Source organism: Sceloporus occidentalis, unplaced genomic scaffold (genome assembly GCF_023333645.1).
Source record: "Sceloporus occidentalis isolate IW3139 unplaced genomic scaffold, rSceOcc1.0.p SCAF_5, whole genome shotgun sequence".
NCBI classification, from domain to species: Eukaryota; Metazoa; Chordata; class Lepidosauria; order Squamata; family Phrynosomatidae; genus Sceloporus; species Sceloporus occidentalis.
Genome location: NW_028316985.1, coordinates 126750852 through 126777295, shown reverse-complemented (window position 1 = coordinate 126777295; position 26444 = coordinate 126750852). Strand labels below are relative to the sequence as shown.

The 26444-nt window shown below is 38.4% G+C and overlaps 1 protein-coding gene across 8 annotated transcripts in view; it reads left to right on the top strand.

Moving 5' to 3' along the window:
* TENM3 (teneurin transmembrane protein 3) overlaps positions 1 to 25551 on the top strand; it is a 495594-nt gene extending 470043 nt beyond the window's left edge. For all 8 annotated transcript variants that reach the window (XM_089525433.1, XM_089525431.1, XM_089525429.1 and 5 more), the window contains 6 exons: positions 5454 to 5629; positions 6209 to 6444; positions 11163 to 11459; positions 13078 to 14689; positions 18948 to 19078; positions 21421 to 25551. In XM_089525433.1, coding sequence (XP_089381559.1) covers positions 5454 to 5629; positions 6209 to 6444; positions 11163 to 11459; positions 13078 to 14689; positions 18948 to 19078; positions 21421 to 22176 — 3208 coding nt within the window. In that variant the 3' untranslated portion in view covers positions 22177 to 25551. The remainder of the gene's footprint in view (positions 1 to 5453; positions 5630 to 6208; positions 6445 to 11162; positions 11460 to 13077; positions 14690 to 18947; positions 19079 to 21420) is intronic.
* The last annotated feature ends 893 nt before the right edge of the window (positions 25552 to 26444 follow it).

Genomic DNA, 26444 nt, shown 5'->3' with positions numbered 1-26444 from the left:
ACCGCGTCCAAACACCGCTGTACATCCGTTACGTGCTGGTGCCACTACAGGGCACTTGTGGCGCCCTTTCAGCAGCGCCGAAAAGAGCTCTGAAATGGAGCTCCTTTCGCCACGCATATCGCTGGTGCGGCCTTTACACGGCCGCTCCAGCAATACAGAAGAGAAAGGAGCTGAGTGGCCCCTTTCTCTCTCTCCCTGCCACTGTCGGGGTGTCCTTGGGGGATGAAGCCCCAAGGACACTCCAGGCTGCAGGGAAGCAGCGTTTTGCCACTTCCCCGAGGCCTGGAAAAGCGGCGGATTGGGGATTTCGGGGCTGCTGCTGAGGCTGCTGAAGCCCTGATCTGTCGGGGAAAGGGGCGGTCTGTATCCCGCCTAAGAAACCAAAAATAATTACCACAGAGGAGCTACATAAATTCGAGATAGATGATGATGAAATTGAAACAGTTAAAGATTCCCCATACCTTGGATCAATCACTGATCAGAAAGGAAATTGTAGTTAAATCAGAAGACTGAGACTGGGGAGGACAGCTATGAAAAAACTAGACAAGATCCTGAAATGCAAAGATATACAACTGAATACTAAAGTTAGGATTGTCCATACCATTGTATTTCCCATCACTATATATGAATGTGAGAGGTACGATGTGACAAGTACACTTAAGAAGCAACACTTTTAAAGAAAAAAAGCCATGCCTACACACATATACGAAGCACATTGCTAAAACAGAAACACCATCCTCGTGGTGTCAGGAGAAGTCTATGTGTAGCAACCAGTGAGAGTTGGGAGAATGGGAGGCAACATGTTATACCAACATGGCATACCTGTGCTTAGGTAGAATATAACAAGATGTCCCTACCAAAAAGAAGAAGAAGAAGGGAACAAGGACAACAAGATCAAGACCACAGAATGATGTATGATGCAGTTAGAGAGGCCAAGGGAGCTCTTACAGAAAAATGCTAAGGCCTGGCTCTGGGAAGAAAAAAATAGGACAGAGATTAAGACAAGGGATTATAGATTTAAAATTATTCATTTAGCAATAATCTTGCTTTTGTTAAACTTTTTTTTTAATCGTAGTTTTTAATGTTTGTAATCTTGTGTGCATGTTGCCTCCCAAAGAATTGTTATTGGATAGTTAATGAACAGAATGAAGGAATAAATATAGAGTTGGGAAAGGTTTTGCAGATCAGTGGTGGTTTGTGGACTGATACTGGTCTGAGAGCCATGGGCTACTGGTGTGTGGCAAGTTTCCAAAAAAGAAATAGTTCCAGTCAGTGGACCTCAGTTGGGTGCTGATGTCTAGCACTTGTCCTGACATCAGACAGGTTGAGAAACACTCATGTAGACCCCCCTATTCAATGCAGGAGATCCAGAGCTGGAGAATCCTTAAGAAATAGCCTCTCTAGCCCTTACTAGATGATAGGCATCATAGGCAGTTAGTCCCACTGAAAACTGTTCTTCTCATGAGGAAATTTCTTAAGGAAGGCCAGGGCATAAAATGTGATATGTATAATTAGACATTTATTTCATAGTTGTCAGATTAGACTTGAATATATTTCTTCTTTGGTACCAGGAGTTTCTTAAAAATATTAAAGAGCAATTGTAAAAGATAGGGTACAGGCTAGGATAAATAATAAGCGGGGTGGGTATGTATTTAAAGAGGGTGTGTATCAGAAAGAGAGTCCTAGCTGTCAAAGGAGCTGAAGGTCAACTATCTGAGGTGATCATTATCACAGAGAGGCTGTTCTTGTACAAAGTCTTGTAGGTGGCAAACAGGACAGGTTTTTTAGAAGAACAAAAAATGTTTTTTACTTCTTCCTGCCCCTGTTCAGACATTAATTCAGATAGATGAAAGGTATAACAGAAAAATTAGAATTGAAATATAACAATGAATACAAGTAAAATGAACTATGACTTTAATATGTTCTGAATCTTGTCTGATACATGTAAAAATTGGAATTAAACATTAAAAAGGAAATTAAAATCTTTAATGAAATGCTACACATTGTTTTTATATAGCTGCCTTAGATTTTTACAAATCACTGTTTGTGGAAATGATATGTAAATACAAGAGTTTCATTTTTCCATCACTCAGTAAAGAGGGGTATGGAATTAAAGCAATGACCACAACATAAACTCAGATCATCTGTTAATGCCAGTGATCAATACTAGCTCTGGTGATCTGGTGTTACTTAGTAGGACCTTGAAAAATTGAGATTTGATGCTTTAAACACTAAATAATGTATTGGTTGTCACAAAGTAAGCACAGTAAAGATAGCATCTTACTATTGGTTACTTAAGAAAACCAAAACACATATTGTAATTGTTGTAATAGGGCTGTTTTTCCATGGACATTTCTAGAAGTCATAAAACTTTTTCTTTTTCAGAGCAGTTTCATATCAGCTTGTTCTGTAGCAATTTAAGTATTAAGTTACATCATTAACTTTTACTCTTCCATTAAACTCTTGCAATGAAGCTCTGCGATGGCATGAAAACTGAGGCGCATGGACTAACTCAAAGCTGGCTGGAAACTGGTAGTTTCCTGAACTCCTAGCTGTGGAATTCAAGGCTAAACTAGTAGTACTGAAGTAATCCCAAAAGCCATGGAGTATAAAGGTTGAGCTAGACTGTGTGCAGCAGATCCAATCATCCAGTCTAATGATCTGAGTTGAAATTTGGAGTGACAGGGATGTCTGTGTGTGATTTCCATGTCTTAGAGGAAATATGGGCATTCTTTATTCAATAGCTGTGTTAAACACCCATGTCAGCTGCAAATAAATGGAGATGCCCTTGAATACTGTCGGTCCTTGGTATTCACAGACTTGCCATTCGCGGATTCAAGCATCCCCGGATGGCAAGCCCACGTTGTCCCCAGTGGCGACGTGTGCAAACAGCCTCATCACCGTTAGAGACAGCCCCCATTGTCCCTAATGGCAGCGTGGCGACATGCACATACTGCCACTGGAGACAACGCAGGCTGTCCCTAATGGCAACATAGCCACATGTAGTCACCATCATTGAAGTCACATTTCTCCAGTGGTATCACGGCTGTGTGCACACGCTGCCATTGGAGACAACAGAACTTGAGCATCCATGGATTTTGGTATTTGTAGGGGGGAGGGTCCAGAACTGATCCCCTGCAGATATTGAGGGCCAACTGTATTATTAACCATGTGAAAATGCAGGGAAGTTAGAAAAAGAAGGTTCTGTGCAGATGTGTCCATTTGTCCACATATACTGTTTCTCAAAAACATGTCATGGCAGACTAATCTGATCTCTTTCTTTGATGAAATTTTAACTTGGTCAATGAAGGGAAAGCAGTAGATATAGCATATATTGATTTCAGTAAGGCCTTAGACAAGGTCTCCCATTATATTCTCCCAAACAAGCTAATAAAATGAGGGCTAGACAATGCATTTGTTAGGTAGATTTGTAATTGGTTGACCAGCCGAACCCAAAGGGTGCTCCGCAATGGCTCCTCTCCATCTTGGGGAGAAATGACCAGTGGGTGCCACAGGGTTTTGTCCTGGGCCCAGTTCTATTCAACATCTTTGTCAGTGACGTTGGATGATATTGGATGAAGGAATAGAGGGCACACTTATCAAATTTACAGATGACACCAAATTAGGAGGAGTAGCTAATACTCCAGAGGAGAAGATGAGAATTCAAAATGACCTTAATAGATTAGAAAGCTGGGCCAAAACTAACAAAATGAATTTCAACAGGGAGAAATGCCTTTGGCAGAAAAAACGAAATGCATAGATATAGACTGGAGGACACCTGGCTTGATGCAGTACATGTGAAAGGGATCTAGGAGTCCTAGTAAACCACAAGTTGAACATGAGTCAACAGTGTGATGTGGCACCTAAAAAGGGCAATGTGATTCTAGGCTGCATCAATAGAAGTATAATGTCTAGATCAAATGAAGTAATGGTGCCATTGTATTCTGCTTTGATCAAGCCTTACCTAGAATAACGTGTCCAGTTCTGGGGACCACAGTTCAAAAAGATGCTGACAAGCTGGAGTATGTCCAGAGGAGGCAACCAAAATGGTGAAGGGCTTGGAAACCATACCCTATGAGGAAAGACTTAGGCAACTGGGGTATGTTTAGCCTGGAGAAGAAATGGTTGATATGATAGCCCTGTTTAAGTATTTGAAGGGGTGTCACATTAAGAATGGAGCAAACTTTCTGCTGCTCCAGAGACCAGGACATGAACAGTGGATGTAAGCTACAGGAAAAGAGATTCCACCTCAATATTAGGAGTAACTTCCTGTCAGTAAGAGCTGTTTAATAGTGGAACACACTCCCTCTGAGAGGTGATGGAGGTTCTTCTTTGGAGGGTTTTAGACAGAGGCTGGATTGTCTTCTGTCGGGGGTGCTATGATGGTGAGTTCCTGCATGGCAGGGGTGGTCTCTATGATTCTATGAATTTGGAAGACCATCTTCCCCTTGACCAAGACATTTTAGAAGTATTGGCAGGTAAAGTTATGCATAGGTAGATTGCAAGTGTTACTGCCTCCAACATTGTACAACTTCCTCTGTTTCTTATGTTCAGAGAGATTTATGTTACTTATGTAACCAGGATATCAGCATCCATACACAAGAAAGGGAATACAGTACTAGCAAGTTTGTAGAATCTCCAACGTTTGTCAGAGTACACACATTGTTTTTGAGACAGGAATCTATGGTAGGAGAAGAGCAAATTCCCAACACAGACCAATAAGAGGAAGAACTAGGGGAGAGGGGATGGAATAGAACCAGGTGAGTGGGAGAATGGAGTGAAGTACTGTGGTGGATTGCAAAGAACCATGAAAAGAACACTCCACACAACAATGTTTTGTTACAGGTTCCACTTACTCCTTTTATATTAACAATTTCAACTTGCTTCTGTGACTTTCTGTTCCCAGTGTAGGTGTCAGGGACAGGGTAACAGCAGCAAAACAGTGCTTCCAATAAATCTTATCCTTGTAATACTGAGTATGTGGTGCATTCAGGAACATAAGTGGAGGAGATCCGCTTTCTTCATAAAAAGATAAGGCCCATACTTTTTTTAAAAAAAAAAATCTCAAGAGCCCCTGAGATAACTTTCGTATAAGAGTGAACTAAATCTAGCGTGATTATAGGGCGCGAGTTCAGAATGTGAAGCAATTTATCCCTACCAAACATGTTCTCTTTGAAACAGCAAATTAGATGTGCAGCAGGATTTGGTCACACTTCAAAGAATAATATGCAGAACTGGAGATCCATCTGTTTTCTCTTCCACTGAGGCTCCTGTATGTTAAACAGGCTTTCGATAACTTCAAAGCTTGTTTGAAGTCCTCATTGTGCATAACTCAAGCACAAAACCAAGGATTCCTTAACAATATTAGCATCTGATATTTTCTGTTAGTTTTAATGTGTGTGGAAAAACAATTTGCTCTTCCTTCTTATTGTTTTATTTTCTTCTTGTTCTAGCTACGACAGTGAGGGGCGACTAACCAATGTCACATTTCCAACTGGAGTGGTTGCCAACCTGCATGGGGAAATGGAAAGGGCTATTACAGTCGACATTGAATCATCTAGCAGAGAAGAAGATGTCAGCATCACTTCAAACTTATCATCAATTGATTCTTTCTACACTATGGTCCAAGGTACAGTAACCAGATGGAATGAAAAAGCACTTTTTCTGAAGAGAAGAAAATGAACAAAAGCCAGTTATAATCTATATATGATTGTGTCCAATCTCTTAAGGATTAGACTGGAATATCCACAGGTGGAAAATATTATTGCTTATTATTAAGCAAGTTCAGGAAAATGGGTTAGCTATATTTAGGGTGTGTAATTAACCTTACTTAAATAACTGGTCCAAATATTTTCATTGGTATCTCAACGCAGCTGCAAATGAAGTATTACATTTATTCAGACACTTTGACCAAAAAACCTTTGTATCAAGCTTCTATCCATGCAGGAATTATCTCAACTGCAGTGTTTGTAGAAACAGACAAATATTCCAGTAATATCTCTTCTTATTTCAGAGTGCACAGGGATATGGATCAAGCAAATATATCAGCTAGATAGTAATGCTGAAAGGCCACATAAAAACTGAAAAACTATTAGAATGCTTAGCAGAGTGTAAAAAGCAACACAGCACTAACTTGATTTCCATTATGATTCCTTCTGTATGAACAGCCAAAGTGCACAATGTATATTGCCCCTTTGTTCCATTTCAGATCAGTTAAGAAATAGCTACCAAATTGGATATGATGGGTCCCTCAGAATTATCTATGCCAGTGGCCTTGACACACATTACCAAACAGAGCCACATGTTTTAGCTGGCACAGCCAATCCAACTGTAGCCAAAAGAAATATGACTCTCCCTGGAGAAAATGGACAGAATTTAGTGGAATGGAGGTTTCGAAAAGAACAAGCCCAAGGCAAAGTCAATGTGTTTGGCCGGAAGCTCAGAGTGAGTAATATTTTTAATTTATTTTTATTTGAAGATAGACTAGAGAAGAAACTGCATGAGCCAGCAGTGCTTGAAACATAATTATTTTCCTTTGGCTAATTTTTGAAATCATTCAGAAATGGGATGGCCCTTGGTATTTAAAACAGATTTCATGACAAGTAATAACATAATGTACAGGAAATTACTTCATTCCCATGCACTCCCATGTTGTTTGATGTGATTTTTATAGTGTATCAGTATTTTACATGTGATTTGTTAAACGTTGCATGAATTCTAACCCTAAACCTCCCCCTACCTTTTAAAATAGAAAATTGTAGTGCCTATTTCAGGATGCAAGGGCAATAAAGGATATAGTTGGTCCTCTTTCCCATGTATGAGTGGGAATGGGAGCAGAGAATGTCCACAGTAGCATATATTTCTGAGACATACATGTACTCTGCAACTTTGCAAAGGAGCAGAATAGTAGCAAAAAATTGACTGCTCTAACAATGTATTGGCTACAACAATGCAATGTTGTAAGTGCCTGCTCAGAGTAAGTCTCTGTAGGTTCAGTGGGATTTATTCGCAGTTGGGTAGAAGCATTTAATCTAGGCAGTGAGGCTCTATTACATGCTGGTGTTTTTACCTTTCTTTGAAGCACTGGAAACAAATTGTGTTTGGACCAAAGGATTCTAGAAGCATACTGTGATTGAGGGGAATAAAACGTTAAAATGAAATTACCTGTTAATGAAATTACCTAGCTAATGAATATCTACTATATCTATATCTTCCCCGTTAAACGTTCTGTGGACATCCAAAAGACACTGGACTCTTTGATTATTCTGTAACACAATCCATTTACAAATACAATATTTTATTTATGGAGCATTCCTGCTGTAAATTTCTTTGATTATTTAGCAGTGTTTACCTTGTGCCTTAAAGGCTGTAAATTCTTCTAATACATTCAAGAACTGACGAAAGAGAATACTACTGATATTCTTCCAAAGAAGGAATGTAATTCTGGAAGAGGAGTGTAAAATGAATCGTCTGCTGTTCTAGTGGAGAAAATTATATTAATGCTGTTCTCTTCAAGGTCCCTCATTTATACCAAAATAGTTCAGGCCAGTGGACTACCTAGTAGTCCAGCATTCTGTTTCCCACAATAGACAGTGAGTTGCCTTTGCAAAGCCTATAAGTAGTGTCCAAACACAATAGCCTTTCCTCCTGTTGTTCCCAGCAACAGGTATTCAAAATGATAGTTCGTCTCAATTTTAAGTGGTGTATATATGCCATGCATAATAGTCATAGATAGCCTTGTGTTAATTATTTTTAGTGCTGTCTAAACGAGTAACAATCTCATAGTAAAAATGAACTACTCGATTTGTATTTACTCAGCTTTAATGCATACAGTTCCGCAGTTCACAGTTAAAATGTGGGGTACTAAATTAAACTTTTTAATTTAGGATGTAGGAAAAGATGATGCTGGACTCCCAACAAATGTGAACTCCAACTTATACAGCAAATTGTCAGAAATTATGGGAGTTCCACTTCAAGAACATCTAGTTACCTATCCCATGTGTAAGAGCTTATCTGTAGTGCTACAATGCATGTCAGAAACAGACATAGATCTGTGATTTAAAATATATTTATTTGGAAGTAAACACTATTAAAATACCATTTAACAGTTATAAGAGGTTTTGTTTTGTTTTGTTTTGTTTAAAATCTACAGGAAAGACAAATACAAAATCCTATTGGATTTTAGAATTAACCAGACAGTTCTTTAGATCCTGACCATAAATGTATATGATGATTCTGGCCACTGTACAGTTATGCTTAATGACAGATTTCTATGTTTTGTCTCTCATAGAAAAGAATGATGAATGCTGTGCTGTTGTTCATCTTGACACCCCTTTTATTTACTGCTATTATTCAATAATGTCACAATTCTTTCTTTGAATTTTGTCACTTTCTGAAAACTTGAAATGTTTATATCTGCCTTTTGTGGACAGTACAGAGTGCAAATTATGAGGTGATAGTTCTTGGTTTATCTCTCCTGCTCCCATATTTAGGTGAGACTAGCTTTTGACCCAACATTTCTGAGCAATTGCTGACCCCTCATGGGAATGAGGTTATGTTTATGAGTAATATGTTGTAGGATGGAGGATCTCTTGAAAAGGCAGCTTATTTGGCAATAACAAATCCATCTCCTTTGTGTAGGTGGTTGTGATTTTCTTAGAGATTCAATTATTTTGCATAAACTGAGCTGCATTTTATAGTCAAATTAAGCTACTGTGTTCCTCTTGACTGTTTACTTTACATGATTCTACCCATGTAAATAAGAAGAAGACCTGGAAGGGGAAGGGTAGCTATGAAAGAACTAGATAAGATCCTAAAGAGTAAAGACATGCAAGTGAACACTAAAGTCAGAATCATCCAACCTACAGTATTCCCCATCACCATGTACAGACATGAGAACAGGACAGTGAAAAAAGCAGATAGGAAAAAAATAAACTCATTTGAGGTGTGGTGCTGGAAAAGAGTGCTAAGGATACAGTGGACAGCCAAAAAGACAAACAAATTGGTCCTTGAACAGCTCAAATCAGAACTCCCCCGGAAGCCAGTATGACAAAATCGAGGCTATCATATTTGGACCACAACATGAGAAAGCACGATTCTTTCAAAAATAAGTTAATGCTTGGAAACTTGGAGTGCAGTAGAAAGAGAAGACCACACACCAGATGGCTAGACTCAATTTGGGAGGTCACTGGATTAAATCTACAGGATTTAGACAGAGCACTGGAGGATTGGGGGCTTGGAGATGTCTCATCCATGGGTCCCCATGAATCAGGACCAACTCGAGGGCACTTAACAACAACATAAATAATATGTTTGTTTTTTTCTTGTGTCTGGGTGTGTTTCAAAAGAAGGAAAATTCCCTAAAAAGGAAATTGTGGTATAAAGCAAAAGGTTATGTTTGGAGCTTTAACCCCAAATGCAAGGAAATTGAACTAACAATTCAACTACACCCCTGAAAACATGGGCACATTGATGGATATTTCCTGCATCTTAACTGCAAACCAATTAAACATTTACCCCTTTTAATTCTGTAAAGAGAAGAAATCAAATTTAAAGGCTTGTGGAGATAGTCTAGCTATTTTATTGTACTAATGTTAGCATTTACGATATGATAGAATCTTATTGACTATATTTTTATACTGTATTGTATTATTTTATTGATGTAAATATAAATAATACTATTATTATTATTATTATTATTATTATTATTATTATTATTATCTCCAAAACAGCAAAGAAATTCAGACTGCAAGCACATACCCACAAGTAAGCATAGTCAGGCCTCTTGTTTCTTCTTTAACTTATACCCCAAGTAAAGAGGTATATCCTCAGTCTCTGATACTGTGAACCACTGCAATTTGATGTCAAATAATTTCTATTATTTACCTTCCAGAGTGCAGTGTCTGTGCACAGACTAGTACAATATTTAGCATAAATTTCATTAGCCTTGTTGAATGTGAATTTCCTGTTCCAGAGAGAGACTGAATGATCTGGCTTACCTGGGACTAAGCTCCTTAAACAAGACTGTCTTCTCTTAGATACAGATCAGATGGATTGGATTAGTAAAGATAATGCAACTGGGGTTAGAACTACACTATAAATTTGCTAGTTGATCATGGAAACCCATGTTTTATTTAAGCTCTTCCACACCAGCAATAACATAGACACTAGGGTAGTGAGTTGGATTATGCTGTAGTGTTTACTTGAGGTAAGTCTTAAACTCAGTTAATATCCCGAAGTTTTGAATTAACATGAGGAAAATAAATCTGTGATATGAATTTCTTTGCTCTGGTGGGTATAGCTTCAATAATAACCTTTTGCTTTAAACCTATTTTTTTTTTGGGGGGGGGGGGTAGTTTCTTTGGAAAATTTTTGATCACAGTGACAAACTGACACTCATCTGAGAAATTTAGCCAGACATGAATGGTACCAGATAGCTTTGTTTTAATGGTAGTTAACATCTACGTTAAGAGTGATTAGTTGTCTTGAAGAAGAGGAAGAGGAGATTGTTTAACACATTTCTTCTGGCTGCAAGCCAAAGAACCCTGAAATACTAGAAATAATTAGATCAAACTTTTCATTTGGAGAGCATAATATTGTGTACTGTTTACAGTGCTGTGTAATTTGCCACCACGTGTTTGATCATATCATCATTTACATATAAATATTTACTGTCAACACTCAGGATGCTTTGATAGAAAATGTATGCCCTTTGTTTGTTAAATGGTATTATATAGGCCTAATGATCAACTTCAAATTAAATTAGTTACATCTCATCAATATTTGCTAGCCTTTCATCTTCTTTTGATACCTGTACTATGTCCCTCTACTATCCTCCATGAATTTTGCTGATTACTATACAAGTTATCAATCTATGTATTGTTATGTTATATTAACATTTAACTAAGTTCCAGGAGACTTAATTGAAAAGGTCTTGAATAAATGCCAGGACATCTTTATTTAATGAAACCTTTCAAAATGGTGATTAATCTAATCCCTGGCACTCATACCAAGAAATTGCTAAATTAATTTACTGACGAAGGAAATCAATCATTGTATGTGGTGTTTAAACAATGTTTTCAAACAGTTGATGATACTAGGAGGTCATAACAAACATCTCATGGTCATTTATATATTTTGTTGTTTTGTTTGTTTCATAAAAGGTTAATGGTAGGAACCTCCTTTCAGTTGACTTTGATCGGACAACAAAAACAGAGAAGATCTATGATGACCACCGTAAATTTCTGTTGAGGATTGCCTACGACACATCAGGACATCCAACTCTCTGGTTCCCGAGCAGCAAGCTTATGGCTGTCAATGTTACATATTCATCTACAGGTCAAATCGGCAGCATCCAGCGAGGCACCACTAGTGAAAAAGTAGATTATGATGGGCAGGGAAGGATTGTTTCTAGAGTTTTTGCTGATGGCAAAACATGGAGTTACACATATCTTGAAAAGGTAAGGTACAAAATTGAGAATGGGTGTCTTCATGCTGCAATTAAATTTGTGAACTACTATTGCATGTAAATGATTAAAAACCATGTGTTACCTTGAGAAATGTGCCATTTGTGACTGTGAAGCTACAAAGAGTCACACTCTGAAAAGGCACCCATGATTTTTTGCAATCTGAAATATAGGTTGTTGTCTTGGACTTACTGGTTTGCTGCCTATATATGAAATCCAGGCAGAGTTAATGATGCCTTTGAAATAACTGAAAATAAAAGTCACTAGAGCAATATCATTCCAGTGACTTCAGTGAGATGTAAGCATACTTCTTTTTCTCAAATTTGTCCCAAATTTTATATATTTGTTACCTGGTGCTTTGTTTCTCATCTTTAAAAACTAAAATTAATGTCAGTGTTTTCCAATACGGATGAAAACAATAAAATTTAGCATCTACTGCAGTGAATAATCAGGGCACAACAATATCCTCTCTTAGTTACAAAAGGGAATCTGAAGGACTTGGAGAATAGACAGCATTTGACACCAAATAAAACCCGTCAACTAATGAATTCCGAATGTGGCACTACTCACATACAAATAACTATCTGTCTTCCTTTCTCTAAAACTCTGGCTGCCTGATCTTACCCAGACTTTAAATTCTGTAGCTGTTGTGCATCCTATGATTGGCAAGATAAGCTGTAATAGACTTGCTGTAAATGTTCACTCCCTCTCCAATACACATAGAACTAGCTATGAATGTTGTGTGGGTTTTCTTTCCCCAGCGTTCCTGTTTAAATTTAATTTCTGCTGCTTGGCACAGAGTCAGTTTTCCTGTACCAAAAAAGAGATTAGGTACCCCCTTGTAGCAGCCCTGCTAACTCACTCTTGTGCTTTACTTATCTAGCACATCACTAAGTAGGGCATGTCTAAGTCTTAAAATTGTGAGAAATGTCATATGTTCGATCCTATAGCAAGTTTTGCCAAGTGATGAAACATCCCCTCATCAACATCTTTCCAGGATGGGGACAGTGGCAGGATATGCCTGAGGTGAAAACAGCTAGTGACTCATAGTGCCTGATGTCAGTAATGTAAATTAACGGTAAGACACAGATCTGAAGCTCTGCAAAAGAAGTCATTTGGTGGCTGATTAACTCTGCAAAGTTTGGTGTTAAATAACAAACCAATTGCTTTGCCCAGCTGACAAATAGATGTAGAAGAGGAGGTTCAGGAATCTTCAGGCTAGTAAACTTCTCGCTAAATTATCTCTAATTACAGGAGTAAAATTGTCACTTCCATATGTTGTTCCCTTCTTGAGTTATTGGCTTTAAGACAGCTTCACTTTTGCCGGTATTAAACATGACTTATCCAAATCCATTGACAATCTGCTGTTTGGCTGTGAGTGCTTGATAAAAGAATGACTCAGTCACAACAAGTAGCACATTAGGAATCTGGAGCTACTAATTACAGAACCTCTTACAATTAAGTATCCAAATAAATTAGGCAGAGAATAATTACCAATATGTAAGGTCAAAGATAATTCGATTTAAATGATGATAATTTACTCAGATAGAACACTGCTATCATACAGTGATTTTGGCACTTGACTAAAACTTCTTTTTTTCCTCCCTTTCAGTCTATGGTCCTCTTACTGCACAGCCAACGGCAGTACATCTTTGAATATGATTTACTTGATCGGCTTTCTGCAATAACCATGCCCAGTGTTGCTCGGCATACTATGCAGACTATCCGTTCCATTGGTTACTATCGGAATATCTACAATCCCCCCGAAAGCAATGCCTCTGTCATCATGGACTACAATGAGGAAGGACAGCTGCTACAAACTGCTTTCTTGGGTACCAGCCGAAGAGTTCTGTTCAAATACAGAAGGCAGACACGGCTATCCGAAATTTTGTATGATAGTACAAGAGTCAGTTTTACTTATGATGAGACAGCAGGAGTTTTGAAAACAGTGAACCTCCAGAGTGATGGTTTTATCTGCACCATTAGATACAGGCAAATTGGTCCACTGATTGACAGGCAAATTTTCCGCTTTAGTGAGGATGGAATGGTAAATGCCCGATTTGACTACAGCTATGACAATAGTTTCAGAGTGACTAGCATGCAAGGTGTTATCAATGAAACACCTTTGCCTATTGATCTTTACCAGTTTGATGACATCTCTGGAAAAGTCGAGCAGTTTGGAAAATTTGGGGTTATATATTATGATATTAACCAGATAATTTCAACAGCTGTCATGACATACACAAAACATTTTGATGCCCATGGCCGCATAAAGGAGATTCAGTATGAAATATTCAGATCACTTATGTACTGGATTACGATTCAGTATGATAACATGGGACGAGTAACTAAAAGAGAAATAAAAATAGGCCCATTTGCTAACACAACCAAGTATGCTTATGAATATGATGTTGATGGCCAGTTACAGACAGTTTACTTAAATGAGAAAATAATGTGGCGGTACAACTATGACTTAAATGGCAATCTCCATTTGCTGAATCCAAGTAATAGTGCCCGTTTAACACCCCTTCGGTATGATCTGAGAGATAGAATCACTCGACTAGGCGATGTACAATACCGATTGGATGAAGATGGATTCTTGCGACAGAGGGGAACAGAGATCTTTGAATACAGCTCAAAGGGCCTGCTTACTAGAGTTTATAGCAAAGGTAGTGGATGGACAGTGATATACCGTTATGATGGACTTGGAAGACGAGTTTCCACTAAAACTAGTCTGGGACAGCACCTCCAGTTTTTTTATGCAGACCTCACATATCCAACAAGGATAACTCATGTATATAACCATTCAAGTTCTGAAATCACATCTCTGTACTATGACTTGCAAGGACACCTATTTGCTATGGAGATTAGCAGTGGAGATGAATTCTACATCGCCTCAGACAACACTGGCACACCACTGGCTGTTTTTAGCAGCAATGGTCTAATGCTTAAGCAGATTCAGTACACAGCATATGGTGAAATCTATTTTGACTCCAATCTTGACTTCCAGTTGGTAATAGGCTTCCATGGAGGACTTTATGATTCTCTAACCAAACTAATTCATTTTGGCCAAAGAGATTATGACATACTGGCAGGCCGTTGGACTACACCTGACATTGATATCTGGAAAAAAATAGGGAAGGATCCAGCTCCTTTTAATCTATACATGTTCAGAAATAACAATCCAGCCAGCAGAATACATGATGTAAAAGATTATATTACAGGTAAATAAACATATTTTAACTTATATATAGTTAACAGAATTTTCCATTTGCTCATAAACCACTTTTTTAAAGCAAATTGCATTGTACACATCACTTTGGAATCAAAATAGCTATTTAATAGCAGTATATGCTGCATAAAATGAGAATATATCCCAGTAAGTCAAATTAAAGTTTGTCATGCATATTCTAGTTTGTTCCATTAAGTGAGAAGGAAAAAACAGGATGGTGCAAAACAAGCAGGGTTATGCAAAGTATGTATAGTTCTATAGCTATTAATGAAAATTATCAGGACTGTCGCTTTGGTAACGATGATAGACAAAGGAAATAAATCTGCACAATTTTCCATCAGTGATTTTAAAGTACCAAGTGACATTATCTCCTATATCATTAATAGACATTAAGCTAAAAATAATCAGACGTCTTCATTTTGGGCCCTGTCCTTTGTCTCTGGAGAATTTTATAGCTCAAGGGATACTGAATAAAAGAATTACAGAAAGGAAAATATAATTTTGATGTTTCTGTGCCTGACTAGACAGTTACCATGGAAACAGATTATAAACCTGTAAATATATTGACTATTATGGATGGTATTATGCCAGATGGCAACTTTTTCTAGAGCTTGGTACGGCTCCTTTCTTGCATGTAGCACTTCAGTTGATTATCTCTGTAAAGGAGAGTTTTCCAAACTCTTCTCTACCAATATGAAAAATACAGTGTTGTCACTCCCACTTGCTATTTATGGTTGTGTGCATCTGTGTATTAAAGAAAAATGATGTTCCCTCTTTCTGATGCTTCTCCCATATTTTCAGGTACCTTAAAAGAGAGCACTCAGAACCAAAGCATCATCTCTACAGGAAGTAACATGTTTGCCTTGTGCTTTGACCAAAGTGCACTTTAATGCCTAAGTCCAAAAATTAAACTATTTGGTGTACCAAATTTGGTGTTGACAAAAAAAAACCACCTTTTGTACAGTTTTATTCTTTTTCTGTTCTTGTTTGCCATTTCTCTTTTATTTTAGACAGCTCTAACATTGTAAGGGACATCCCAAGGCCCCTAAGGATGCCTGTCACTGTGGATCCTGTAGAATGAAAACAGCTGGATGCATCTCTTCCATGTCCCCAAATCTCCACCAACACAAAAACTGTTATTTTAAGGGGGCAAACTCACATAGTGGAGGTTGCACCAGAAGACACATTTTGGCTACATCCTACAGATAGCTTCCCAATGCAGGATCTCAGTCGTTAACTATAAATCTTGGGAAAGTTACTGTAAATTCTGAGATCATCCGGTATAGGATGGGATATACATATTTTAAACAAACAAATAAAATATTTCATTCTAGAGAAACATTTGAGATAAAAGGGTTGCATTAATACTGCATTGACAAAGCCTACTTCATGAACTATGCTTCTTAGGATCGGGAAGGCACCATATGCATATAGATCACCATCTGAGTAAGCCTGGCTTACCAGATACCAGGTTATTTGTATTATCAATGAACATGGTTTGTCGTATGGCTCGTGCTAATACTGTAATTGTCCATGTCAGTTCTTTTTGCATTTAATTTCCTTGTGACTGTCCCCATCTGCTCTATATGTACTGTATTTATATTTGAAATTCAAGATAACACTTATGCATCTGAGGAAATGGGCTGAAATCTATGAACCCCATGCCATGATCATTTTTTTTAATCTGCTAGGGTGCCACAGACTCAGTAATGAGCATGTCACTTAACACCTAGATATGCTGTAAAAGTCAAGGAAATCTAAAGGCCAGAGTCCACAGGTTGGCCTGAATAGCTGCTAGCTAAGTTCACTCTTCAGCTAGAAGCTGTGCATACATGAGATTTGTGGCTCTCAGCTGTGCCTATGATCAGCTGCTGGAGGAATAAACATAGAGGTAGGTTGAAATGTTGCCAAGTCTTACTCAGGTATCAAGTTGACCATGTTTTCTTTCACATTACACACCTATAGCACTATAATTCTACTTTAAATGCCATGGTTGCATCCTGTAGAATCTTGGAAGTTTTAACTTGGTAAGTCAATAGAGCACTCTGTCTTAGAATTCCAAATACCGTATTCTTTCCTGAACTGAAAATCCCAGGATTCCATATGATAGTACCATAGCAGCCATCCATGGTGGAATTGTGTATGGTGCAAGGGTCCCCGACTGCCCTTTGGTTTGGGTCTGGACTAGGGATGCAATTCTTTGCTGAGGCCCTGTCTGCACAGGCCAAATACAATGGCCTCCCTCCACCCATTCCCTGAATGGGGAGACCAGAAGACACATGACCCAAAGCCCAGTTCTGGTGTGAGCAGACCAGATGATGGCTGGTTCATTCAGCACAGGACTTACCCCACTCGCTTGCATTTTGAATACTCTCTGTTGGCTCCAGATAATAATTAATAATTTGTCTTCCCACAAGGCATGGGCTGCTGAGCCACCCAGCATGTGTGCCACTTCTGCCAGTTGTTTCTGCTGCAGTCAGAATGAGGCATCCAGCAATGCAACTTGTCACTGGACACTGTGTTTTGACATCAGAGTGAAATGGCATGTGGCAACTGTTACATGTCAGGTGGCTCAGTGGGACACATGTGTAGTCAGAACTGAGGACTTTACAACAGGGGAGGTTTGGGGCAGTTTCAGGACAGGATACTCCAGACTCCCCATGCCAGTCTAGACAGGGCCTAAATTTCTTCTGAAAGGGAGAAAATCCTAATTTCAATCATTTTCTTCCTGCTGTAAAAAAGTCTTCAAAAACCATGCATTTCTGAAAATACACAGTTCTGGAACTATTAAGCACAAAATGCACGCATGGTGGTTTTGCAGAGAAATTAGCATTTTCTGAACAGAAAAAGTATTTCAATGCAGAAATATTATTTTCTGTGACTATTTTCTGCCCAAAATATTCTGTTTTCTATGCAAATCACCCATGTGTGAATTTTCAACAGACTAAATCCCCAATTACAGCATTTTCTGTGGAGAAAATATCATTTCCTGTGCAAGAAGTAATACTTCAACACAGAAATAGTATTTTGTGTGCTAAAAATGCTGTTTTGTGCACAGAAAAATGCCAATTTTTCTGCAAAAAAGTGCAAATTTTCCATAGAATAAGGCCTAGATTGCAAAGATTCTTCTAAGTCTAAGAGTCTTCTTATCAAAGTTTCTGTTTGCATCATTTTTTTTCAAATATTTTCAAATATTATTTCCATCCTTGCTGTGGAAATATGTTCCTAATCTAGTAACACAAATCTAAATCAAGCTGCAGAGATCCTGCAAGCAGTATTTACACATGCTGCTTAAAGACTGGAGCAATGGATTCAATTTATAGGAAAAGAAATTCCACCTAAACCTTAGGACAAAATTTTGCCAGAATCCTATATGACCACTGCATACTGCATAGCACCATAACAATGTTGCTATGTAGTAAATTCCAGCATACCTCTCCCTCAAATCCTACAGCTGCTGGGATCACTGGAGATCCATTCCTCTGCCTATTGAGAAAGAAGTGTCTGACATTCCCTCCCCTCCCAGTGATCTCCAGTGCAACCAGCAGGAAAATGACCCCTGTTGCATATCCCCCTCACTCCAGAGATCACTGACACAAGGAGGGGTGAGAAGGTCAAGCAGCTATTTCCTGATCAACAGGGGAATGAGCCTTTGTTGATCACTGTGGCTGCATAAGTGGGGTTTAAGGAACTTGCACAGTCCCTACCCAGCCCTCAAATAGAGGCTGCATAGGGATTGTAAATGTGTAATATCCTCGTGTGTAACTAGGTTACATATTCACAGTTGCCCAATAGGATTTATTTATTTATTTTTATCCTAAGATTTGTTTGAAAGTGGAATAGACTGCCTCGGGAGGGGGAGTGGAGTCTTCCTCCTTTGTAGGTCTTTAAACAAGGGTTGTAGGAGCATCCTTCAGGAGTACTTTTGTTGTAGATTCCTGCCTGGCAGGTGGTTGGACTAGATGGCCCTTGGAGGGCCTTTCAACTGTAAGATTTTATGATTCTGTGATTCAGTTTCCATTCCAAAAAGAGGAAATGCAGCTGAGGATAATAACAGACACTCACAGATAGGATATTCTGTAAGCCCTAATGTGTTTTGTTTCATTTTTGCTATTAAATATTTTTGATTACAGCTCAAAGTACTATCCAGTTCTGCAGCTATGAATAAAACCTCTGCAACCGTACTTTCAGAAAAATACAAGGAAGGAGTATGATGTTTCTTTCTCTCTCTTTTTATACTTCTTTTGTAGATGTTAATAGCTGGCTGGTAACATTTGGTTTCCACCTGCACAATGCCATCCCAGGATTCCCTGTGCCCAAATTTGATTTAACAGAGCCCTCTTATGAACTTGTGAAGAGTCAACAGTGGGATGATGTACCGGTAAGGAAAAAAAAAAGAATTAAAATGAAACTGTAACAGAATTGAATGAGAACACTGTTCCATTTGAACACTATGATCTTCAAAGGCTTACATGATATTTAAGGGAAAAAATTAAATGTCCATTGTAAAGATGTTCTTGCTAGATCTTTTTCTGAACAATATCCATAGTTCAGATGCTAATTTTGCTCTTTTTTGTGCATTTACTAAAGATTGTATCTGAATTTTATCGTATTGTAGTTAGCTTTCCATAATGCAGACCACAAATGAAGGGGCAAGGGGAGAACTAATCAATAAATAATAGTACTTTGAAATCCTCTTTTAGAATTGTAACTTTCCCTTTTGAAACTATGGAGATTGGATTTATAGCAGTACCATGCCTCAAGGCAGAAAGTGAACACTGTAATAAAAAATAGACTGTGAAATAAACAGAAGAACAGGTGATATAAATTATGCATACCAAGCACCAGTACAATTTTACTTCTCTTTAATATTAACCATGTTTTATATGTGAAGATAAAATATTGAATGTGAAATTACCTTAGGTAAAACCCATTACATTACATAGAGCCAAAACTCTAGGTGCTTATGAAATTTCTTGGGAAGAAAAAAACTACTGCAGAGCAGAAATTTGTAGCTGGCTTAAATGACAGGTAAAAATGAATGGAATGGAAAGTAGAAAAGTAATACCTGCTATTTAGGAAAATAGTGATTATAAATCTTAACTGTTCAGAGATCAAAAGGCCATGTGCCATCATGGTTTCAGTTACCAGCAAGGAGTAAGAAACTCTGAGCAGTTGCTTGCCCATAATGTTTGTTCCAAAAGGTTGCTCTAACTTATCTGACTGTGAAAAAGAGGCAGGATGATTTCACATGATATATTCATCAAGAAGCCACCATTTGTATCAGTTTGTTAAAGTGTGTTCCCACAGAGAAACCAATCTATCAGTGTGAGGTTCTCCTCCACTTACAGGCCCCGCAGTCATGGGAGAGGAAGGAAAATGCTGTCCTCCCTATTCCCTATCTGTAGCCTAAGTAATGTGACTAAGGCGTGTTACAGACCGCCCAAAATGGGCGGTCTCGCGCCGCTGCCGGTTGCTGCGTCCACTCAGGTGGATCACTCAGCCAAAGGGCTACCATAGATTGAGTTTGAACTGGAAGATTACAAAGTCCTTCCATTTTAGACACACACACACACATGTTTTTAGTATGTTATGTTATTTATTATGTGGTCAGAGACAACACAGTTAGGAATTTAGTAACAGAGGAAAATGCACAGTTCCTGTTATATGTTCATTGGCATCCACTAATAAATAAATCATATATCAATCAGAAAATTTCCCAATGGATTGATTTAAAAGAGGTACAATACATCTAGCTATTCGGAGAGGGGTTTTACAGACAGCAGACAAAGAACATTGTGCATCCATGTCTTTTGAGAGCAAATGTAATGCTCCATTATATATGTTTAAAAAAAGGCAGCTTGAAATCAATGAAGATCTGTTATCAAGTGATCGTCTCTTTATAGTTACCTCTACAAATGATCAGATATGTAACTTGGTCCTACGCTCATCATTATGTTTAGGATGCTGCTCAATAACATTAAACCTATGATCAGCTAGTCATCTCCCAACCTGGGTTCCAGAACTTCATGCTTCCAGTGTAATGATACCAGTGGAGTATTACACTCTATGAGTGTCAGTTAGAATCTTGGCTTTGCTGTCCTTGAGAGCAGATCCATAATAACAGTTTCAGTGCAGTTTTACATAAGTAGAACAAGGCTTTGTATTAGGTCTTCCTCTAAAAGGGATGGTGTGAAGAGAAATTGCTGGACAGTATAGTAATTGTCTTAAATTGTTTTTTATGACTCTGGGGAAAGTTTGGCCCTGTGAGTTGTAGGAAGTTCAAAACAAAATGTAAGCCCTCGTCTATTTCTGTGCCTTTTAACAAGCCAGTTACACTCACTACCTCCACTGCCCCATTTACAAAACATTTTACTTTTTCTTTGTGCAGATGTTTTATGATGTAGTAATTAATATTTAAAATATACCTGTGCACATTCTAATTAATAGGATGGTCTTTATGTATGTTTCAAACTGACTGAGTACAAGCATTTTACTCTATTTCCTTTTTTGTAACCTCATCAAGACCAAAAATAAAAGGAGATAAAGCACTGAACATTATCAAAGAAAATAGGGCAGTATGTGGATTCAATTAACTCTTTGGCAGTGTCAATTGTGGCATATCCTATTGTCAGCTCCAGGCATCGTGCCAACAAATGCGCGACTGTTGGAATCTAGGGACTACAGATGGTTTGTAAAACTTCTGTCTCTTCTTGTTTTCAGCCAATTTCCGGAGTGCAACAACAAGTGGCAAGGCAAGCAAAGGCTTTCCTGTCCCTAGGAAAGATGGCAGAAGTCCAGATCAGCAAATGCAGGCCTGGCAGTGAGAAATCATGGTTGTGGTTTGCAACTGTGAAGTCTCTGATTGGGAAAGGGGTTATGCTTGCAGTCAATCAAGGCAAAGTGCAGACTAATGTGCTCAACATTGCCAATGAGGATTGTATCAAAGTGGCAGCTGTTCTGAACAATGCATACTACCTGGAAAACTTGCATTTCACTGTTGAAGGGAAGGACACACACTATTTCATAAAGACAACCTCACCAGAGAGTGACCTGGGCACACTGAGATTGACGAGTGGCCGAAAGGCCCTGGAAAATGGAATCAATGTCACCGTTTCCCAGTCCACCACAGTGGTGAATGGCAGGACTCGTAGGTTTGCTGATGTCGAAATGCAGTATGGCGCACTGGCTCTTCATGTCCGCTACGGCATGACTCTCGATGAGGAGAAGGCACGGATATTAGAGCAGGCTAGGCAAAGGGCTCTTTCCAATGCCTGGGCCAGAGAACAGCAAAGAGTAAGAGATGGTGAGGAAGGTGCCAGGCTGTGGACAGAAGGAGAAAAGAGGCAACTGCTGAGTGCTGGGAAAGTCCAAGGATATGATGGGTACTATGTACTCTCCGTGGAGCAATACCCCGAATTAGCAGACAGTGCTAACAATATACAGTTCCTTAGGCAAAGTGAGATTGGAAAGAGGTAACACACTGGTTGAACCTGGGCTGCCAAAGAGACTGACTCTGTGCCAGTGTCTTCTAAGAAGGAGACCAAATTGTTTTGCTGCATTACTACTTGAGCCTAAACGTACACCTTTGCTCAGATTTTTCTGTAGCACAATCTGAACAGACTCTGCAACAAAAAGAGAGCCTTCCAGAAGAATGATATTACTAAAAGAAAAACTGGGTTTTTTTCTGAATGACCTTAAAGGTGATCTGCTTTAAAGAATATGTTTACATATGCATATCGCTGCACTCAAGTCGGACTGAAAATATTGAAAAAGAGACCTAAAGGGTTTGCAACAGGCTGCCTAGTCCTTTGAGGCACTGTGTTTAAATAAGAAACAGATCCATACAGTGTTTCCAAATATTACAAAATTGTTGACCTTTGCTTACAAGAAATAGTCTTTCTTTCCCTCCTCCTCCCCCCCCCCCCCCGTCTCACTCTGTCCCTCTCTCTACATAAGATGTGGTATATATCTCTGTTCGTTTTAAAATGCGGGGCAAAACCTCTTGTTTATCAAAACCCCAATGGCTTTAAACTGTGCTGCTTTCTAAAAGGACATTGGCACAAGCAATTTATGCTACAATGGGAGTTAATAATGGATTTTACAATGATAGTGGGGTTTGCCTTGTGGGATAAAATGGCAAGTAGAATCCTTGTCACAGAGAAGCAAAGGAAACCTTGATTTTTTTTGTAAATTATGTGAGACAAGTTGTTTATGGATTTTTATATGAATTACAATTTACTGTACATCAAATATTAGTCTCAGAGGAGTTAATTTATGTAAAGTGTTTAAAAAAGGTTTATACTTAAAATAAAATGATAAAAATGTGCAGTGTGTGAATTTTTTTAAAGGAATTGCACCTTTTGTTATGTTATAGCTGTACAGTATAAAGAGTTATATTGTAGAGATATAACTGTGTATGACTAATGGACAGAAGTGTTAATATTTTTGTATTAGCTTTAAAAATGGTGCATCTTTCCCTTTTGATCACTCCATGAAAGAATGAAGTGGTCCTAAATTTGTAAGTAAATGAGCAACAGCCTCTTTCGTTTTCCTCTACCTTTGCTTGGCCCCTCGATTAATAGTAATTCAGTAAGACTCTCCTGTAGGATAGCAGACTTTTTTTAGGCTGGGCTTGCCTTGTCCTCTCCCAGTCTTAAAGGGGCATTTATTCATCTTGCAGCTTGATACTACACATTTTAAAAATGTGGGGTATGAAACTGTGATATGTGATGAAAAGTACAATCCTATGAATGTTTACACAGAAGTAAATCCCAATGTGTTCAGTGGGGCTGTTTTTCTAGTAATCACATTTAGGATTGCAGCCTTGGATGTTTAGCAAATGCACACGAATGGCAGGATAGTGCATCTGTTAACCCACATTTCTAATTTATGAGGGGCAGGTCATCCACCTTTGTCCTCTCTGTGAAAGAAGAAGGAAAACTAGTCACAATGGTAATCTGGGTAGATGGAGCAGTGAACTAAAGAAATACCCTCGCCTTTAAACCTCTTGTCTGCCAAAAGAGTCACTGGGAACTTAAAGGGGGAAACAGGAAGAGGAGAGATTCAGCTTAGTGCCTAATCCATATCAGGAAGCCATGATACAGTTTAGCAATGCTGCCTGTAAAGACAGGCTGTCATTTGCATTCAGATCTGAGAGCTCAGTTTGGGCCATAGCTCATCCCTTTTGAACCAAGCCTTTGCTGTGGAACTTATACAGTAATAATAAAGAGGGATGTTTCTAAACTGATTCTGAAATCTTCTCTTACATTGCTCAGTTTTGAAATCTTCTCTCACATTGGACTCATCTACTGTCCCAGGTTTCCATGCTTGCAAGGGGACCAACAAAGTCTCCATGCCACATGGAAAAAAACTTTGGCAGGTACATCTCCTACCACCAGCACCTCTTTTTTAAGGAAGACAAGCAAACCAGTCATTAGAAGCAAATGTGTCTCATGGATCTTTCATGGCCTAGTAACTGCATTCAGAGGGACACTGATCACACAATGCCTACAGTCTTGCCATGGTCATTCTGCCTATTTCAGTAGTACAGAATTTACTCACTTTTCCAAAATATTGAGCCTCAACATCCAATTTTTTTAAAAAAAACCCTTCAGATAACGGTAACTTTTCTTTTCAAAAAGATAACAGACAAACACACACACACATGCAGTGCCTCCTAAAGCCTTGTGTGCCAGGAAGTCTGCATTTCTTATTTGCCTCTTGTTATTTTTTACAAATACAACAGTTTTTACAGATGACCATTTTTAGTGGGAATGCATGATTAAACATTGCATTCAGTTCTCTTTTTAATGCATCATTTGTAAGGGGAGGGAAAAGACAAAAGAGAGGCAGCATCGTTTCAGGGCCATTCCCAGACCCATCACCTTTGCTGAGCAAAAGCCCTTGTACTTTTGTGCTGTTTTCAACCACAGAGTGTTTTGAAATACTGTTGGTTTTTTTTTTGGGGGGGGGGTAATTTTTATTGTGCTGTAAGTATTCAGAATGGTAATAAACGGCAGGTGAATGTGTCTTAATCATATGGAGGAAGTTCTGTGGATAGAATAAAAATAGTTTTCTAACTGCTTTCTGCCCTGAGATTCTATGGTATTATGTGTGCTCTCAACTGCACAGTAGGAGTCTTGTCAAACAGGCTGTGAGTAGGTCAAGCCAGTTTCTGAAGCTGCGTTATCAGTGCTATTACTATCTGTGTCCCCCTTGAGTAGAACCTATGGAACTGCTGACATTTAGAACAAAAGCTGTTATTTTATTACATTTAAAGTGCAAATAAAGGGTTTCCTTTTTTTCCCAACCAACAAGGAGTCCAGATTTAGAAACTTGGATCCATAAAAACTACTGATGTGTGCCATTTCTGCCATCTTTATTTTTTTTTCAGTTTAGGAAATGCAAGATGTTTGTGGTTCTGGTTCTGGTACAGCAGCACTGTATCACAGCGCTATAAGTGCTATTGATGGAATTAGGCTTGTGCAAAAGATGTTGTAGAGTGTTATCATTCTTTGGCATACTACAAAAGTACCCCATGTATAATGTGAGGATGCAACTGATGCTTCTACCTGATGTGCCCTTGTTCTTTATCCCTGATATTGGCACCAGTAACCCATCAACTTTTGTATCTCATGATGCTAAATTTAGATGCAATCCAAATAACAGCCTTGTCAGTAGGTATAATAAGCCCTTTTCATAATGAAATAAAAACCCTTTCTGATATGGGCCTGCTCCTACATGACACAATGACTGTGGAGAATATGTAAAACAAAAGACCTTTTTTAAAATAAAAAATGAAAAAAAAATGTATTAAAATAATCAGCTGACAAAAATAAGGCGATTCAAAGTATTTTGGGCAAAGCCAGTCAAAATGCTTTCATGCTATTTTGAAATGTAAATTTTGTCTGATTTGTATTGTTCTTTTAATTTGCCTTCCTAACTTTATATGTGTTCCAAATTTTTCCACAACTTGATGACTATAGATTGCATTTAGGCTTTCCAATAAAAGCCAAGCCAATGTGTCTGTGTTTAGATTTGTTTTCTTAACTATGTGTGTCAGACATTATAACTCTGTTATTGCTTTTCTGTTTCTATTTGTAGAGGCAAAGCAATCTGGTTGTACTTGTATTGATTCATTTGCTACACATTTGGGAGTTGTTTCCTACCCCTTCTGCCCAACAGCCCAGACTGCTGGCTCAGCACGTCAAATTACTCCTTGGACTCTCTAGTGGCCTACTTTACAGAAACATTTAACTATCCCTCATATAATTAAGCATCACAAATTTAAGAGAAGAAGAAAATTAAGGCTTGTTCCCTGTTGTAGTAAAAGTATCAGGATGTTATTAAAGCAGATGATTATAAATCATCAGTGTGGCCCTGCTAGTTTTTCAAATCCTGGAGATCTTTCTCACCACATTTATACTGTCTCACTGGAAAGTACTGCCTTCAAAACTCTCTGTCAGTGTATAGGGATGACAACAGCACGTTTTGATGTTAGTTAGAGGAGGCAGACTTCATCACGCTTGCTTTATAGTGACAACTGCAACTTGATAACATGTTGATCCAGCACAAATCAGGTCACTGTATGTAGCTAAGTGTGACCTATTTTTAAAAAATTATTTGCTGGTTACAGGCCCGAGTATTTTCACACTTCATTGGGGAGAGAAATTATCCTCCATTTTAACAAGAAGCAATCTATCATTCCTGTAACTATGCATAGCTTTCTTATGAATCAACACTTT